The sequence below is a fragment of the Cetorhinus maximus genome, chromosome 9 (assembly GCF_964194155.1).
Source record: "Cetorhinus maximus chromosome 9, sCetMax3.hap1.1, whole genome shotgun sequence".
Lineage (NCBI taxonomy): Eukaryota > Metazoa > Chordata > Chondrichthyes > Lamniformes > Cetorhinidae > Cetorhinus > Cetorhinus maximus.
The window spans coordinates 25686100-25705444 of NC_135887.1; the positions used below are offsets into that span (position 1 = coordinate 25686100).

The 19345-nt window shown below is 51.2% G+C and overlaps 2 protein-coding genes across 2 annotated transcripts in view; one reads left to right on the forward strand and one right to left on the reverse strand.

Annotated features, from left to right (window-relative positions):
- The first annotated feature begins 513 nt into the window (after positions 1-513).
- The window catches only part of LOC144684493 (tyrosine kinase receptor Cad96Ca), a 28587-nt gene continuing 9755 nt past the window's right edge, over positions 514-19345 (forward strand). The window contains exons 1-7 of the mRNA XM_078548312.1: positions 514-1050; positions 4627-4719; positions 14541-14646; positions 15619-15802; positions 16850-16988; positions 18971-19069; positions 19152-19309. Of these exons, the coding sequence (XP_078404438.1) occupies positions 4656-4719; positions 14541-14646; positions 15619-15802; positions 16850-16988; positions 18971-19069; positions 19152-19309 (750 nt within the window). The 5' untranslated portion in view covers positions 514-1050; positions 4627-4655. The remainder of the gene's footprint in view (positions 1051-4626; positions 4720-14540; positions 14647-15618; positions 15803-16849; positions 16989-18970; positions 19070-19151; positions 19310-19345) is intronic.
- Positions 7457-7834, reverse strand: LOC144684174 (histone H2B 1/2/3/4/6-like). The gene has a single exon (XM_078547834.1). It carries the CDS (start codon positions 7832-7834, stop codon positions 7457-7459), a length of 378 nt encoding a protein of 125 aa, XP_078403960.1.

Consider the following 19345-nt stretch of genomic DNA (forward strand, 5'->3'; position numbering starts at 1 on the left):
GAAAACCGCGCCTGCTCTTTCCTCTTCCGTTGGCACCACCAAGGATAGCCAGCTCTCTCAGTGGTGGAATCAAGAGGGGGAAATTTGCCAGAGTGCCCACCATCCCCTCTGTGCCCAATCCTAACATTTTGTCATCGTCCTAACCTCCTCTCAGTGTGCTCTTACTATTTCCACTGTCCCACCAGGCCTGTGACTGACAATAGCTCTCATTGCCATCAGCCTCTCAGTGATCCCTGGCCATGGAGCTTTCTGTCAGACACAAAGTGAAAAGAATAAGATTTGCAGCCATTCTGGGACCTCCCAACAGCCTGGAAGTGAGAGCGACCATTTCACACGAAGCCATCAACAAACTGTCATGTTAACGGAAACCAATATCTACCTCCTTGAGTTCTTTGGTTGGCTGCGCTGGTGTCGGAGTTGTTTGAAGATATAGTTCTGATAAGCACAGGACAAGTATTAAGAGGAAATGGTCTGAGACTCGGGGAGCGCCTGAGATCATATAAGCAACCAAGAGAGAAGGAGAAGGTCAGGGAGAAAGGGAGACTGAAACAGAGAAATAGAGAAGGAAAAAGGCAGGAACAGAGGTAGAGGGAGAGACAGGTAGAGGAAAAAGAGGGAGTGAGTGTGGGACAGCAGGGGAGAGAGAGAGATAGACAGTAAGACAGAGAGTGAGACAGAAAGTTAAGAAGCAAGTGGGACAGAAAGAGAGAGAAAGAAACAGATATAGAGAGAAAAGAGAGAGGAATAGGGGAAAGGGAGAGATAGTGAGATAGACAGAGTGACAGACAGAGAGAGAAAGAGAGGGAAAGATAGAGGGACAGGGTGAGAGACAGATAGGGAGAAAGTGGGACAGAAATAGAGAGAGAAAGAGAGAGACAGAGAGGCAAAAACAGAGAGATAGACAGAAAAAGATAGAGAGAAAGGGAGAGAAAGAGCGAGGAGGGAGACGAGTGACCCCCTGGGTTCCCAGCCAGAACGGGATTCAATTCGTGTCACATTTGAAGAATCAACACCCAGAGCAGAGTCGAGGAGGATCTTTATAAACCGAGGGTAAAAAAGTGATTTTTATCTCTTTTCTCTCTCTCTATTTTCTTTTGTAGAAGTTCTTTCAAATTTCCCTTTTCATTTTTATTTTATTATTTAATGCACAGAATGTTTAAAGCAATGTATTTGAAATTTGAGTCCAGTTCATTCTTAACTGGTACAATTGGTCAGAATGTCTCTGGGCTGGGAATCTCTCCCTGGGGCAGGAATCTCTCTTTGGGCTGGGAATCTCTCCCTGGGGCGGGAATCTCTCCCTGGGACGGGAATCTCTCTCTGGGCTGGGAATCTCTCCCTGGGGCGGGAATCTCTCTCTGGGCTGGGAATCTCTCCCTGGGACAGGAATCTCTCTCTGGGCTGGGAATCTCTCCCTGGGACGGGAATCTCTCTCTGGGCTGGGAATCTCTCTCTGGGCTGGGAATCTCTCCCTGGGCTGGGAATCTCTCCCTGGGCTGGGAATCTCTCTCTGGGACGGGAATCTCTCTCTGGGCTGGGAATCTCTCCCTGGGGTGGGAATCTCTCTCTGGGCTGGGAATCTCTCCCTGGGACGGGAATCTCTCCTTGGGATAAGAACATAAGAACATAAAAACTAGGAGCAGGAGTAGGAAATTCAGCCCCTCGACCCTGCCCTGCCATTCATTATGATCATGGCTGATCTCATTTTGGCCTCAACTCCAATTTCCCGCCCTCTCCCCATAACCTTTCAACCCGTTACTCATTAAAATTCTGTCTATCTCCTCCTTAAATTTATTCAGTGTCCCGGCATCCACTGCACTCTGAGGTAGTGAATTCCACAGATTCATGACCCTTTGAGAAAAGTAATTCCTCCTCAGCTCTGATTTAAACCTACTCTATGGGAATCTCTCTATGGGAAAGTTGAGAGGAGCCTCATGGAAGCTCTGTTGAGGGGACCACTGGGCAGTGTTTACCTCAGAGAGCTTGCTGTGTTCAGTGTGATGCCCATCCTCATTGTGCCAGCTTCAATCACTGCTCTGTGCCCACCAAGAGGATCTCAGCTCCGGCTATTAGCTGGGACATTACAGGTGATCTGGATATCACTGGGTCAGGAAGAGGGAGATCAGCTGGAGTTCATGTGTGTGTGCTTGAGAGTAAAAGAATATGAGTGTGTGTGTGTCAGTAAGCATGCGGATATGTGTGGATATGTAAGCATCCGTGGATAGTGGATGAGGGACAGGTCAGGTTGAGTTGCCATGGCTGCACCATGAACAAATACCAAACCGGCACTCACCATCTCACTGTCTCACCATGGCAAATGAAGTACTCCTCAGGTAAATGTGTAGTAGCACATTTTGGTAGGAAGAGCAGGGAGCTCACATTACTTAGAAGGTGCAAGTTTGGGTGGGGTAGAGGATCAAAGGGATCTCCAAGCACAAATACAGAAATCGTTAAAAACCGTGCCACGGGTTAGCATGGCCATTTTAAAAAAGCAAAGCAAGCACCAAATTTTATTTCTAGAGGGAAGTAGAGAAGCTATGCTGAATCTGTATCGAACTTTGGTTGGAACACACAGTCTGCTGTGTGCAGTTCTGGTCGCCATATTATAAAAAGGATATAGAGGAGAAGATTTACAAGGATGATACCAGAAACATGTGGATATACACATCAGGAAAGGAGTGACAGGCTGGGGCTCTTCTCTCTTGGAAAAAAGGCTAAGGGATGACCTAATAGAGGTATTTAAAATTCTGAAAGGTTTTGATAAGAGTGGATACAGAGGGAATGTTTCCTCTTGTGGGAAAGAGCAGAACTAGATGACCGTCAAAATAAAACAGTCACCAAGAAATCCAATAGGGAATTCAGAAGAAACTTCTTTACCCAGAGAGTGGTAAGAATGTGGAACTCGCTGCCACAGAGAACGGTTGAAGTGAATAGTACAGAGATGCATTTAAAGGGAAAATAAACAAACCATGAAGCAGAAGGGAATAGAGGGTTTGATGAGAGGAGGCTTGAGTGGAGTAAACACCAGGGTGGACTTTATTCTTTTATGGGATGTGGGCACTGCTGGCAAAGCTAGCATTCGTTGCCCATCCCTAATTGTCAACCACATTGCTATGGGTCTGGAGTTACATGTAGATCAGGCCAGTGGACCCTGATGGAAACCAGATGGATTTTTACATGGTTACCATTACTGAGACTAGTTTTCAATTCCAGATTTTTAAAATTATAATTGAATTTGAATTTCAGCAGCTGCCATGGTGGGATTTGAACCCATGTCCCCCAGAGCATTAGCCTGGATCTCTGCATTACTAATCCAGTGATATTATGACCACACCACCAGTAGGTGAGTGTGTGTGGAACCCGTACCCCAGTGAGAGTCAGTGTGTGTGGAACCCGTACCCCAGTGAGAGTCAGTGTGTGTGGAACTCGTACCCCAGTGAGAGTCAATGTGCGTGGGACCCATACCCCAGTGAGAGTCTGTGTGTGTGGGACCCGTACCCCAGTGAGAGTCAGTGTGTGTGAAATCCAAACTCCAGTGAGAGTCAGTGTGTGTGGAACCCGTACCCCAGTGAGAGTCTGTGTGTGTGGAACCCGTACCCCAGTGAGAGTCAGTGTGTGTGGGACCCGTACCCCAGTGAGAGTCAGTGTGTGTGGGACCCGTACCCCAGTGAGAGTCTGTGTGAGTGGGACCCGTACCCCAGTGAAAGTCAGTGTGTGTGAAATCCAAACTCCAGTGAGAGTCAGTGTGTGTGGAACCCGTACCCCAGTGAGAGTCTGTGTGTGTGGAACCCGTACCCCAGTGAGAGTCAGTGTGTGTGGGACCCGTACCCCAGTGAGAGTCAGTGTGTGTGGGACCCGTACCCCAGTGAGAGTCAGTGTGTGTGGGACCCGTACCCCAGTGAGAGTCAGTGTGTGTGAAATCCAAACCCCAGTAAGAGTCAGCGTATCTCATTCTTCCAACATGCTGCTCTTGAGAGGAAGTGGTGACTCCAACTACTGCAGGGACAGCTTGCTCACAGCAAGGGCATCAGCAGCCTCAGAGCAAGAGTGAAAGCATCTCACATTGTTTCCTTCTCTCTGTCTGTCTGAGCACAGAGAGCGGGAGGGAGAGAGAGGGAGGGAGAACCGAGAGAGAGAAAGAGATGGAGAGGTGAGAGAGGGAAGGAGAGAGAGTGAGAGAGAGAGAGAGAGAAAATGAGAGTGGGGGAAACCAAAGAGGGAGAGAGAGAGAGAGGAGGGAGGGAGAACACAGAGAGAGAGAGAGAGGATAGAGAGAGAGGAGAGGTGAGAGAGATAAAGGGAGAAAGGGAGAAGCCAGAGAGAGAAGTAGAGAGAGAGAGAGGGTGGTGTATAGCGAAACTAGAGAGTGGGTGAGGACAGAGGGAAAGTGCAGACTCGACTGACTGAACCCGCACCCTGCCCCATCTCCATGAACCCTGCTTACTCTGTGTGCACCAGAGCATTGCTCATTCCCTATCCATCTGAGCAAGGGTCAAACTAGCCAGATGCTGAGCACTTAGCCCCGGGTGAGGGAAGCTGAGGGGGTCAGTTTGCACTCTGCAGTAGTTGTGGCTCGGGTGTGGGAAGGTGGTTTGTGGGCAGTAATGGCTCCATGTGTTTCTGTTCCAGCTCAGACTCCCCCATCTCCAGCTGCACAGATGGCCGACAGAGTCAGCAACAGCACAGACTATACAACTATTGAAACCACTAACACAACCACAGGTAGGCCTGATGAACGTGGCTCGAGAGGTGGGGCGTTTGGGGCAGAGGGAAGAGGGTGGAAGTGGGGGGAAGGTTGGAGCAGTGGAGGTGGGGGAGGGCAGTAGACATAGATTATATGAGCAGTCATTGAGGAGAGGAGCTCTTATTGCAATAATAGTGCCACACAAGACTTGATGTTCCTGCCACTAATCAGCCCCCATGGATCAGTCACTATATCTTTGCTGCACTCTCTCCCTGTCTTTCTTTCTCTCTCTCTCTCTCACTCTATCTCTCACTGACTCTCTCACTTTCTCATTGTCGCTCACTCTGTCTCTCTCACTATCTCTTTCTCACTCTGTCTCTGTATTCTTCTCGCTCTCTCTCACTCAGTCTCACTCTCTCTCCCTCACTCTCTCTCTCACTATCTCACTGTCTCACTCTGTCTCTCCCTGCCTCTCTGTCTATTTCTCACTCTCTCTTTCTCTCCCTCTGCCTCACTCCCACTCTCTGTCTCTCACTCTCTCCCTCTCTGTCCTTCACTCCATATCTCTCTCTCTGTCTCTCTCTGTCTGCATCAGTCTATCTTTCTCTCTCCATCTCTCTCTCTCTGTGTTTCTCTCTCACTCTCTCTCTGTCCCTCACTCTATCTCTCTCTCTATCTCTCTCTCTGTCTCTCTCTGCCTCTCTCTCACTCTCTCTCTCTGTCCCTCATTCTGTCTCTCACTTTCTCTCTCTGTCTCCCTCTCTCTGCCTTGCTTTATCTCTCTCGCTGTATGTGTATCTCTCACTCTCGATCTCTGTCCCTCTCTCTCTTTCTCTCTCTCTCTCGTGGAATCGTCCCAGATTGGCACTAACGCAGTAGCAGGCAGAATAAAGAACAGTTTGCCAGCTGACCGCAATGGCGGCTTTTCACACCGTATCATCCCAATCCCGCCTCATTAATCATGCAATCCCTGGGAATACATTGTTTCCATGGTGGGCGGGCTCTCATTCACCCGCCACGTCATCACCTCCCCGCTTCATCACGCTGGGCGCCATCTTTAAAGTGCAGCCGTGCGCACACCTCTCAGTGCTTCCAGCCCAGGACTGCTGCACAGAAGACAAGAAGACTGCAGCCCCCCCAGTTTAATGACACGGCCCTCAAGCACCTTTGGATGCACTGGAGGCTGCCGTGATTTCCCCTACCCCTGCTCTGGCCACAGGAAGGGCAGCAACATCACCAATCCGGCATGGGAGGAGGTGACAGTGGTGGTCAGTGCCAATACCCTGCAAAAGAGGACAGCCACCCAGTGCCACAAGAGGATGAATGATCTCCTCCGTTCCACCAGGGTAAGTCACTCTTCTCATCACTCACAACTCACACACTCACAAACCCATCACACGCCCACAGGGCCCTCACTCACTGCCAGCTCAAGGGACATCACCATTCACTCTCTCACACTCACCGTCACTGTCCTCATCCCGTCCATGGGAACACTCACTACCCACATATACCAGGCATACTTATCATCTGGCCTGGCAGGCATCCTGATACCCTCTTCCCATCTCTATTCATGCAGGATAAACTGGCTCACAACAAGAGGGAGAGGTCGCAGACTGGTGGAGGAATGTCTGAAATCAAGTTCCTCACGAACTTTGAAAACAGAGCCATCCAGCTGGCTGGTGATGACCGGGACCGGTCCTGTGCTGATGGTGAGGTTGGCGCTGCTCTACCAAGTGAGGATCCAGCAGTGCAACATCCATCAGACAACCTGTGAGTGATGTATCCTGTTCTGCAGTCCCCTGCCATGCACTAATTATCTCTCCTTGCTTTTGCAGGCATATCTGGGAAACAACTGAGGGGGTCCAGGGCCCAGGGCCTCGACTCAAGCTCTGAAGAAACCTCTGAAGAGGAATCTGAAGGCACCCTCCCTGAAACCCCGTCACAGCGCTCACCCACACCCCCCACCAGCGCAGACACACACCTCGGTGGGACCTAGCTTTAGAGTAGCCTCGGGATCACAATCTGGTGAGCACATCGCACTTTCTGATCCACAGCAGGCGGAGGCAGGGATTTCCCAGGTCCCCGGCACTCGGAGGACTGCTGGAGGCCAGAACGTTGCTGAGTCCGAGTCGGATGATGAACCTCTGGACTCGGTCATGTCACAGTTGCTGGAGCTGCAAAGGCAAGCTCGGGAACATCAGGGAGGGATGTCCGCTGCCCTCAGGTTGCAAAGCACGATGGATGGAGCTGAGGTGATAGCACCGGCATTGCAACGCACTGAGGTCAACACTGGCAGGATGGCGGCCACCATGGAGACCTTGGTCCAGGACATCGCTCCTGCACTGCTGCACAGGCTTAACTCCATTGCCACAGTTGGCTTCCAACAGTGTGCATGCGAGAGGGGTGCTGAGTAGCTCAAATTCACTCCAGCTTCCCTTTCTCCTCATGGAGTCAGCCAGGGGCCTTTGGGCACCCATAGGGAGGAGGATCAGCAGGTGCACACCCCGAGGACATCCACCCAGGTGACTCCAGGAGTGTCCAGCCCATCCAAATCCCCTCTTCCTGTGACACCAGCAGCTCCAGCTCCACAGGCTGAGGAGGGTGCCACTGCCACACAGCAGGACCCCGAAAGCAGGTCGGGGCCCTCCAGGTCTCGGCCCTCCAGAGGACGCCCGCCAAGGTCATCACAGACAGGGCGTCACAGTCAGCAGGCTGCCTCCACCACCGCTGTGGATCTTGGGGGAGCACCAAGACGCAGTGGCAGGGTTAGGAAAGTTAAGAAGATGTATATTTAGTGACAGCCTTGGTGCCCTCGGTGACGGCGTGTTTGGCCAGTTCCCCCGGCAACAGGAGGCGGACGGTGGTCTGGATCTCCCGGGAAGAGATGGTGTGCCGTTTGCTGTAGCTGATCAGGTGGGAAGCCTCGCAGGTGATGCACTCGAAGATGTCGTTGACGAACGAGTTGATGACACTCATGGCTGAAGAGGAAATGCCGGTGTCGGGGTGGACTTGCTTCAGCACCTTGTAGATATAGATGCTGTAGCTCTCCTTCCTGCTTTTCTTGCGCTTCTTCTCACCTTTGCCGCGTTTCTTAGTGGCAGTTTTCTTTGGCCCCTTTTTGGGGGCCATGCCCTTAGCTGCCGCTTCAGGCATTGCGAATGAAAGTGGTGACTAAGAAGAGTTAGTTGCACAGCCTGAGCGCGGGTGTTAATCACTTGTAAATAATGTTCACTATTGTCAATAAACTCCCAAGAATGTCTCCCTGCCTATGGCTCTTTGTTCTGATTAGCAGTGTTTGTGTCACTCAGATGTAAAACCTTGGTTCCTGCACAAGATAAAGGCAGGTGTCTCAGTCCAGGGCCTCTTCCCTGTGCAGTGTGTGGTGTGGCGTCACACTCACTGGACACATTACTGATGCCTGCATCTCTAAGGTGCTGGTCATTGCTGCCAGAATGTAATTTCTCTCTCTCTCTCTCACCCTTTTTCTCCCTCTCTCACTCTGTATCTCTCTCACACACACTGTCTCTCACTCTCTCTCTCACTCTCTCTCACATATGCTGTCTCTCACTCTCTCTCTCACACATGCTGTCTCTCACTCTCTCCCTCACACATGCTGTCTCTCACTCTCTCTCTCTCTGTTTCCCTCTCTCTGTCTCTCTCTCTTTATCTGTCTCTTTCTCTCCCTCTCTCTTTCACTCTTTCTCTTACTCTGTCTCTCCCTTTCTCACTCTTTCTCTCATTCTGTCTATCTTTCACTCTATCTTTCTCTCTTTCTGTCTTTAGGTATCCCTCTCTTACTCAGTCGCTCTCTCTCTCTCCCTCTCTCGCTCTGTCTTTCTCTTTGCCTCTCACTCTTTCATTTTTTTTATTCATTCCTGGGATGTGGGCTTCGCTGGCTGGGCCAGCATTTATTGCCCATCCCTAATTGCCCTTGAGAAGGTGGTGATGAGCTGCCTTCTTCAACCGCTGCAGTCCATGTGGTGTAGGTACACCCACAGCGCTGTTAGGGAGGGAGTTCCCTCTCTCACTCCGTCTTTCTCTCACACACTTTTCTGTGTCTCTGTCTCTCTCTTTCTCTATTTCTCCTCTCTCTCTGACACTCTTTCTCTCAGTCAGTCTCTCTCTCACACCTTATCTCTCTCTCTGTCTCTCTCTATCTCTCCCTCTCTCACCCTGTCTATCTTTCACTCTATCTCTCTCCCTCACTCTTTCTGTCTTTCAGTATCCCTCTCTCATTCTCTCCCTCTCTCTCTCTCTCACACTCTTTCTCTCACTCTCTCTCACACTCTATATCTTTGTATCTCTTTCACTGTGTGTCTCTCTCTCTGTTTCTCCCTGTATATCTCTGTCACTGTCATTCCCTCTCACTCTCTTCTCTCTCTGTCTCTCTCTTTCTCTGTCTCTCTCTCTCTCTCTTACACACTATCTCTCACTCTTCTCTGTCTTTCTCTCTCTGTCTCGCTCACTCTCTCTGTCTCCCTTGCTCTGTCTCCCTCTCTCTCACTCACTCACTCATTCTCTCTCTGTCTCTCACACTCTCTACCTCTCTCTCTCTCTCTGTTTCTCTGTCTCCCCCTGTCTCACTCACTCATTCACTGTCTCTCTCTATGTCGCTCCCTCTGTTTCTCTCTCCCTGTCTCTCTCACTCTCTCTGCCTCTTTCTCTCTGTCTCTTTCTCTCTGTCTCTCTCTCTCTCTTTCTCTCTCTCTCTCTCTGTCCCTCACTCTGTCTCGCTCCCTCTCTGCCTAGCTCTATCTCTCTCTGACTCTCTTTCTTTGTCTCTCACTCTGTCTCTCTCTGTCACTCATTCACTCTGTCTCTCACTTTCTGTTTCCCTCTCTCTCTGTCTCACTCTCTCTCTGTCTCTCACTCTCTTCTCTCTCAGTCTCTCTCTGTCTCTCACTCTGTCTCTCTCTCTCTCTCTGCCTCGCCCTGTCTCTCTCCCTCTCTCTTTCTGTCTCTCTCACTCTCATCTCTCTCTCTCTGTCTCTCTCTCACTCCCTTTGTCTCTCTCTCTCTCTTTCTCACTCTCTCTCTCACTCTGTCTCTCTCCCCTCTCTCTGTCTCTCTCTCTCTTTTTCTCTGTCTCTCTCTGTCTGTCTGGGCGGAATCGTCCCAGATTTGCACTAAGTGTGGTAATGGTGTTTTACCCGCTGGCCGTGATGGCGGCTGTTCACGCTGTTTCGTCCCAAACCCGCCGCATTAATTATGCATTCCCGGGATACACACCGTTTCCATGGCGGGCAGGCTCCAATTCCCCCGCCATGCCGTCACCTCGTTGCTTCATCACGCCAGGCGCCGTATTTAAAACACAGTCACGTTCAGTGCTCCCAGCCCAGGATCGCAGCAAAGAAATGGCCCCAAAAGACAAGAAGACTGCAGCCCTCGAGCACCTTTTGGATACCGTGGAGGCCAATGCGATGTCCTCTACCCCCGCTCTGGCCACAGGAGGGGCAGCAACGTTATCACTCCAGCTTGGTAAGCAATAGTAGTGGGATCAGTGTCAATGCTGCACAGAAGAGGTTGTCCATCCAATGCAGATAGAGGATGAATGATCTCATCCGTGCAGCCAAGGTATGGCAACCATCACTCTAAACTCACACATTCACTGGCATCTCACTCTCTGCCAGCTCAAGGGACATCACCACTCACTCTCTCACACACAGACCCTCACATGTCCATCTAGCCTCATCTCCTCTGGAGACTGCTTCCTCAGCCCTCACCATCTTGAGGCCACTTGCACAGATCAACATGTGCCCCACACACATCCTGGGATACCCTCCTTCCCCAGTACAGCCCTCACCCTGCAGCCTCTTCTCTTGCCTGAGGCCACTTCTCCCCCTTCCCCAAGGAAGCCCTAGCCCCACAGCCGTTGAAAAGCCCCCCCATGTGGCTGATCTGGTAGGTGTGTTGGGGCCGTGTGACATTGGCAAGACTGCCTTGTGCTGGAAAAATAGCTGAAAATTGATCCCGAAACTCCCCACATTGGCTTCTGGCCACAGATTTGCCAGTGGCCTTGTCAGTGTATAATGGAGGTGATGGGGGGTCTCATCCATTGGCTGCGGAGCTGGTGAATGCTCCCCATTGCTTCTTATTGGGAAGGCCGGCTGCAGTAGGTGCCAGGCATGGATCAAAGACTCCAGAGGCAGGAATCTTGCCCACCAAGAGCTGCTGGCCAATCAGATCCTGCCAGCTGTGCATTCCTCGGCTGTGCAGGGAGGTAGTGGTCCCCACTGACCACCTTCTGCCTCATTAAATGTTCCTCCCAGCACCAAATTCACCATGGGGAGAAGGGGGTCAGGGCATTATATTCCCCTTAGGACTCAGTCCAGAGGTGGGAACTCGTTGGTAATCCAGCCTGACACAGGGGTGTCATGTCCTCCCCCCGGAACCTTTGGTGGTGTGGGGCATTTAATCAGGTGGGAGGGTGACATGTAGGGACCGCACCGCCTTCCTGCCTCCATCCTGGTTAAATTCATGGCAGGATGGCACATGGATGCCCTTCTCTCCCTGCCACAAATTGAAGCCCTTAAGTGGGCAATTAGTGCCTCAAACCATGGCAGCTGGTATTAAATACCACCCATTGTTTCCTAATGCTACCTCTCTCTTTCTCTTTCTGTAGCTCACTCTCTGTGCACCCCTCACCCTGGCTGGAAGTTTCCGATCCCATTGGCAGCGGGTGTCATGGTGGGTGTGAGCAGACAATATGGTGAGAAGACCACAAATCGGCCTCACGCCACCATGAAACCAGTTTGTGACTGTCCGCTCCACCCTTCAATGGCGGAGCCATGTTTCCCACTGCCGCCTGTCGGGAACCTAATTTCAATACTTTAACATCTCAGTATAAGACCTGCTCACCGGAATCATCCCCCCACCCCACTTGCTGGATCATCCCCCCCTCGCTGGATCATCCCCCCTCCACACTGGATCACCCCCCCCTTTCGCTGGATCATCCCACCCCACTTGATGGATCATCCCCCCCCCATCACTGGATCATCCCCGCCCCCTCCCCCCATGCTGGATCATTCCCCCCCCACCCCCCCCTCACTGGATCATCCCACCCCCCCACCTCACTGGATCATTCCCCCCTCCCCCCCTCACTGGATCATCCCCCCCGCCCCCCTCCCTATGCTGGATCATCCCCCCATACCTTGCTGGATTATCCCCCCCCACCACGCTGGATCATCCCCCCCACCACGCTGGATCATCCCCCCCACCACGCTGGATCATCCCCCCCCCCCCTCGCTGGATCATCCCCCCCCACCACGCTGGATCATCCCCCCCTACCACGCTGGATCATCCCCCCCACCACGCTGGATCATCCCCCCCCCTCGCTGGATCATCCCCCCCACCACGCTGGATCATCCCCCCCCACCACGCTGGATCATCCCCCCCCACCACGCTGGATCATCCCCCCCCACCACGCTGGATCATCCCCCCCCCCCTTGCTGGATCATCCCCCCCCACCACGCTGGATCATCCCCCCCCACCACGCTGGATCATCCCCCCCCACCACGCTGGATCATCCCCCCCCACCACGCTGGATCATCCCCCCCCACCACGCTGGATCATCCCCCCCCCCCCCCTCGCTGGATCATCCCCCCCCACCACGCTGGATCATCCCCCCCCACCACGCTGGGTCATCCCCCCCCCTCGCTGGATCATCTCTCCCCCCCTCCCCCCTCCCCACCAATGCTGGATCATCCCCCCCCACACTGGATCACCCCCCCCCCTCGCTGGATCATCCCACCCCCCTTGATGGATCATCTCCCCCCCATCACTGGATCATCCTCACCCCCTCCCCCCATGCTGGATCATCCCCACCCCCACCCCTCACTGGATCATCCCCCCCCCCCTCCCTCGCTGGATCATCCCCCCCCCCACGCTGGATCATCCCCACCCCCACCCCTCACTGGATCATCCCCCCCCCCCCACGCTGGATCATCCCCTCCCCCCATGTTGGATCATCCCCTCCCCCACGCTGGATCATCCCCTCCCCCCATGTTGGATCATCCCCCCCCCCCCACGCTGGATCATCCCCTCCCCCCATGTTGGATCATCCCCTCCCCCACGCTGGATCATCCCCTCCCCCCATGTTGGATCATTCCCCCCCCCAGTGCTGGATCATCCCCCCCCCCCCCCACGCTGGATCATCCCCTCCCCCACCCCTCACTGGATCATCCCCCCCCCCCCCCCACGCTGGATCATTCCCCCCCCCAATGCTGGATCATCCCCCGCCATGCTGGATCCCCCGGGCACACCGGAGTGATTGTTGACGTTTTTCACAACTGAACATAAATGACTATAGCACTCGGTGAGCTGCACTTCACTTGGGACCTTGAGGTTGATTTGCCAACCTTGCTTCGGGCAGCACTCGTGGTCATCAGTGCCAGGCTTCGCAGGCAGCAACACTTCACTTTTAGGGGGGCTCATGGGCAGGTCTGGACCTACCAGACCAGCCGTAAGGCGGGGGGGGCTTTTCAACGGCGGCAGGGCTAGGGCTTGTTCGGGGAAGGGGGAGATGTGGCCTCAGGCAAGGGAAGATGCTGCAGGGTGAGGGCTGTACTGGGGAAGGGGGATATCCCAGGGTTTGTGTGGGAACACATGTTGATCTGTGCAAGTGGCCTCAAGCAGGTGAGGGCTGAGGAGGCAGTCTCCAGAGGAGATGAGGCCAGATGGAGATGTGATGGTTTGTGTGAGAGAGTGAGTGGTGATATCCCTTGAGCTGGCAGTGAGTGAGATGCCAGTGAATATGTGATGGGCTTGTGAGTGTGTGAGTTTGGAGTGATGAGATGGTTGCCTTACGCTGGTGGCATGGATGAGATGATTCACCCTTTATCTGCACTGGATGGTCGACCTCTTGCATGCAGCATTGGCACTGACCACCTCTGCCACTGCCTCCCAAGCCGGAGTGGTGAGGCTGATGGGCTTCCTGTGGCCAGAGCAGAGGTAGAGGACATCGCGGTGAGCCTTGACGGTGTCCAGAATGCATTCCAGGGATGCATCACTGAATTGGGGGGGCTGCACTCTTCTTGGCTTTTTGGGCCATGTCTTCACTGGAGTGGTCCTGAGCTGCAAGCATTGAGAAGTGTGCACACGGCTGCAGTTTAAATATGGCGACCAGAGTGAGGAAGCGGCAAGGTAATGGCATGGCGGGCAAATCAGAGGCGTGTCTCCTATGGCTGCATAATTAATGAGGCGGGAATGGAACGTTATGTTGTGAAAACCTCCTGCTGCTACCGGACTTTGTGCACATCTGGACAATTCCGCCTCTCTCTCTCTCTCTCACACTCTTTCTCTCCCTCTCTCTCCGTTCCTCTCTCTCTCTCAATTTCTGTGATCTGCTCTTTATCTCTCTCACTCTCTCACCCCCTCTCATTCTCTTTCTATAATTCTATCTCCCCCTCTCTCTCATCATCTCTCTCACTCAGTTTCTCTCACTCCCTCCCTCCACTCTTGCTCTATCTTTCACTCTCTCCCACTCTCTTACTCTCTGTGATCCCCCTCTCTCACGCCTTCTCCCCTCTTATTCTTTCTCTCAACTCTCTGTTTCTCACTCAATCTCATTCTCTCACTCCTTCTCTGATTCTTTCTCTCGTTCCCCGCTCACTCTCTCTCTAATCCCCCCTCTCTCTTATGCTCTCTCTCCCCCTTCTCACTCTCTCTCTCATAATTTCTCTCCCCAACTCTTTCTAACTCTCTCTCTCTAACTCTCTCTCTCTCTCGTGCTATCTCTGCATCTCCTCACTCTCTATCTCTCATTCTTCCTCTTCCCCCACTCTCTCTCTAACTCTCTTTCTCTCAGTCTCACTCTCTCACCCCACTGGGTGCTGATGCTGGTGTCTCTTGTGTTTTGCAGTTGGAGTTACAACCAATTCCCCCAACACCAGACTCCACCTTTTGGTGATCTCAGCTCCGCTGATACTGACAGTGGCTGCAGTTTGTCTCATCGTGTGGTTCAAGAAGTGAGTGACCCAACAGGAGCCTCCGTTCAGGGATAGAGGAGACAGGTTCCCTACACAAGATGCTCAGCTCTTCTCTGAAACACCTAATCACTGCACCATTATCCCCTGCAACTCTAAACACCTCACGCATCAGACGTGGGCAACGCTGGCAGGGTCAACATTTATTGCCCATTCCCTAGATGCCCTGGTTTGGGGCTCACTAAACAGGTTAATGGGTGGGGCACACAGGCTGGTGTGATGTGTCGGTGATTTAACCACTTATGTTTGGAGATCGAGAATGATGAATGATACAGTCTCACACTAAATCCAACCTTTATTGAGAATTTTGAACAAAGCCATTTCAATTAAATCATACAGTTACTCCTCAGGTGGTCAATCCGAGATGACTGTAGGTCATTTAGGAGTGATCTTTGACCGAGATCTTCCTGCTTGGCTCACCGACACTCTTCCCTTCAACATAGACTTCCTCATTGAGAGCTTCTGTGTGGGACCTTTTCAGGGGTTTACATACAGAATGCAGTTTGTAAAGAATTCATGCACAATCCCCCTCTGGATGAGGATTGGTTAATTGGGTGCATGATCGGCTGTTGGTTGGTTAGTATATTCCCAAGTTGTCTTCCATAGGCATAACCATATAAGGACTTTTACCTGTCCTCTCTGATTAACTCTCTGGTTTCGATCAGTTTGCTATGATTAACTATCTGGTTTTGATCAGTTTGCTGTGCTTACCTGTTGCATTTCAATGTAAATTGTCCTAATCAATTCAATATCATTGCAATTAACAAGTATGGATGCAATTAGCAAGTATCGCACCAATCCGGTTTCCACATTACAAACACTGCTCTAAACTGATGGCCAATCAATTACATCTTTCATTACAGATGGGCAGACGGGGCTGGTAGGATGGGCAGATGGGTTGCTGTGTGGCTGATGCAGTTTCAAATCTTTTATTCCCTGTGTTCCATGTTCTAGAACAAAGCAAAAATGCAGAAAACCTTGGGGGAATCAAATAAAACTGGGAAACAACATTCCAGAGGCAAGGAACAGAGTGTCATTGGTGAAGGTTCTCCCTTCACCTCGACATTTGTCATCAACGCATCGAAGCACCAGTGAATTACGTTCATCACACACAGCAGCAGGAACACAAAGTTTACAGGTACAAGTGTGTACACAACCACCATATATCTGTATATACACAACCAGGGTATATCTGTGTATACACAACTGGGGTATCTCTGTGTATACACAACTGGGGTATATTAGTGAATACACAACTGGGGTATCTCTATGTATACACAACTGGGGTATATCAGTGTATGCACAACCGCCGTATATCTGTATATACACAACTGGGGTATATCTGTCTATACACAACTGGGGTAACTCTGTGTATACACAACTGGGGTATATCAGTGTATACACAACCGCTGTATATCTGTATATACACAACCGGGGTATATCTGTGTATACACAACTGGGGTATCTCTGTGTATACACCACTGGGGTATATCAGTGTATACACAACCGGGGTATATCTTATGTTAGGGTTCATTACACAGGGATAGGAGTAAAAGAATAAATAAGTCTTGTTGTAATCACACCTGGAATACTGAGTACAGTTTTGATCCCCTTATCTAAGGAAGGATATACTTGCCATAGAGGCAAAGCAACAAAGGTTCACTAGACTGATGTCTGGGAGAGAGCGATGCCCCATGAGGAAAGATTATGTAGAATGGGCCGATAGTCCCTGGAGCTTATACGAGTGAGAGAGGTAGCATTTGAGCATCTCAAATTCATCAGAACACAACATTCCAGAGACAAGGGACAGAGTGTCACTGGTGAAGGGTGGATACTGAGAGGTTGTTTCCCCTAGCTGGGGAATCTAGAATACAGAGGCACAGTTGCAGGGCAAGGTGTCAGTCATCGAGGGCTGAGGTGAAGAGAAATAGCTTTATTCAAAGAACTGTGAATCTTTGGAATTTTCTATCCCAGAGAGAGCTGTGGATGCTCAAGACTGAGATCGATAGATTGTTGGACTCAAAGGGAAGCGGGGGTTGGGCAGGAAAATGTCGATGTAGAAGATCAATCATGATCCTATTGAATGCCGGAGCAGACTCGGAGGGCTGAATGGTCTATTCCTGCTTCTATTTCTTGTGCTCATGCCCAACCCTGCTCCCTGGGTTCCTTTGTTCTGTTTTTGCAGTCTGTCCACTTCACTGTCGAGGATCTGTCCTTGCTCGAGGTTTTGAAGATTGGCAATCAGGGAAAGTTCTACCGAGCGAAGATCACACGTGGCAACTGCAAAGGGCATCGGCTAGTGACCTGCAAGCTGACAATGAGGAGTGAGTCATGGGCAATGGAGTTTGAACTTTGAACTCTGACCCTGTCTGGGTTACACAGTGTTGTGGGCTTTGCAGTAAGAAAGATTTGCATTTTGATAGCACCTTTCATTGCCTCAGGATGTCCCAAAATGCTTTACAGCAAATGAAGTTTATTAGAAATGTAGTCACTGTTGTAATGTAGGATATGTAGTCGCCAATTAGCGCACAACAAGATTCCATAAATAAAATTGACTGGGACATCAGTTTCAGCGATGTTAGTTAACGCAAATACAATGGCCCCAGGAGCTCCCCGATCATCTTCAAAATAGCACCATGGAATCATTTACATCCACCTGAGAGGGTAGAGTGGGCCGCGGCTTAATATACCACACCGAGCAGACCCTCCAACAGTGCAGCACTCCCTCAGTACTGACCCTCCGACAGTGCAACTTTCTCTCAGTACTGACCCTCCAACAGTGCAGCATTCCCTCAGTACTGATCCCTCTGACAGTGCAGCACTCCCTCAGTACTGACCCTCCAACAGTGCAGCATTCCCTCAGTACTGACCCTCTGACAGTGCAGCACTCCCTCAGTACTGACCCTCCAACAGTGCAGCATTCCCTCAGTACTGACCCTCTGACAGTGCAGCACTCCCTCAGTACTGACACACTGACAGTGCAGCACTCCCTCAGTACTGACCCTCCAACAGTGCAGCATTCCCTCAGTACTGATCCCTCTGAGAGTGCAGCGCTCCTTCAGTTTTGCTTTGGGGCTATGTGCCTGGATTATGTGTTTGCCGCCCTGTAGTGGGAATTGTGTCATGGCCATGTGACTTAGAGGAGGCAATGTTACCCATTAAGCTTTGGCAGACCCCTCTGAACCTGCTAACTCTGATGTTGCCTGGTTTATAATACATTGTAGCTGTACTCCAAATCCCAGGCTCTGTTTAGGGGACATTGGATTCTTTATTCCCTCAATTTTTTCTCTCATATTCCATCCCAAAGTGATGACTGTTACTGGGCTACAGGTCCCATGGGAGCTGAGCCTTGAGCTCCATTACTTATCTGATTACAGAATGAGTATAGCCAGGACATTGAGCCGTGAGGGAATCCCAGCCACATCTGAGATGGTCCTCCCAGTCAGTCCCCCATTTATTACCCCATTCAGTCCCCCATTCATTAGGCCCATTCAGTCCCTCATTCATTACCCCCATTCATTACCCCCATTCATAACCCCATTCATTACCCCCATTCAGTCCCCCATTCATTACCCCCATTCATTACCCCCATTCAGCCTCCCCATTCAGTCCCCCCATTAGTCCCCCCATTCATTACCCCCATTCAGTCCCCCCATTCAGTCCCCCATTTATTACCCCCATTCAGTCCCCCATTCATTACCCCCATTCAGCCTCCCCATTCAGTCCCCCCATTAGTCCCCCCATTCATTACCCCCATTCAGTCCCACCATTTATTACCCCCATTCAGTCCCCTCATTCATTACCCCCATCCAGTCTCCCCATTCAGTCCCCCCATTCTGCCCCCACTTGGCTCTCTGGCTCCTGATCTCTGTGGCACTGAAGGGAACTCGGATCCTCTAATCCAATGACCTTGTGATTTGAATATGATATGAGTGCTGTGAGCACCAGCCTACATTCCACATTCCAACCCCCTGCCCCGTTATTGCATCAGTCTGTTATCAATGACTCTGCGCCATTTTAAAAACGTTTTTATTCCTTCATGGGACATGGGAGACACAGTGGGTATCCGCAATTGGCTCTGAGGTTGAGAAGTCCTGTCATTTTTGGACTGTGGCTTCAAGTCTCAGCAGAAACCAAGACTGGAGCTTCTTATTAATGGTAGCAAATGTCAAAACTAAGAGATGCTGAACTCTAACGCTAAGGGCATTGAACTCTAACTCCAGGGGTCTTGAACTCTAACCTGGGGCCACTGAGCTCTAACTCCAGGGGTGTTGAACATTAACCTTTCCCATTATCTCTCTGCCAGGTGTCTCCCAGAAGAAGCTGCAGTCAGAAATCAACATCATGAACAAACTCGGCTATCACAAGAATGTCATTCAGCTCCTGCAATGGAACATAACACAAGGTAAATCAGTGGGGACAGTGGCAATGCCAGTGCGTGTGTGGGGGCCCATACCTCTGTGACCCTGTGATCTTGTATTTTACAGAGCCATACATACTGATAATGGAGCACGTAAGTCGGAATCTGAAGAGTCTTTTACAGAACAATAGACCACAGCTTTCCAGCTGCAAGGACCTGCAAACCCAACTGACATCAGCAGCGTATTTCATTTCACTGGGAATGGAACACCTCGCATCGAAAAAGGTAAAGGTTCAGCTTGGCTCAGCACAGCTCGGTACT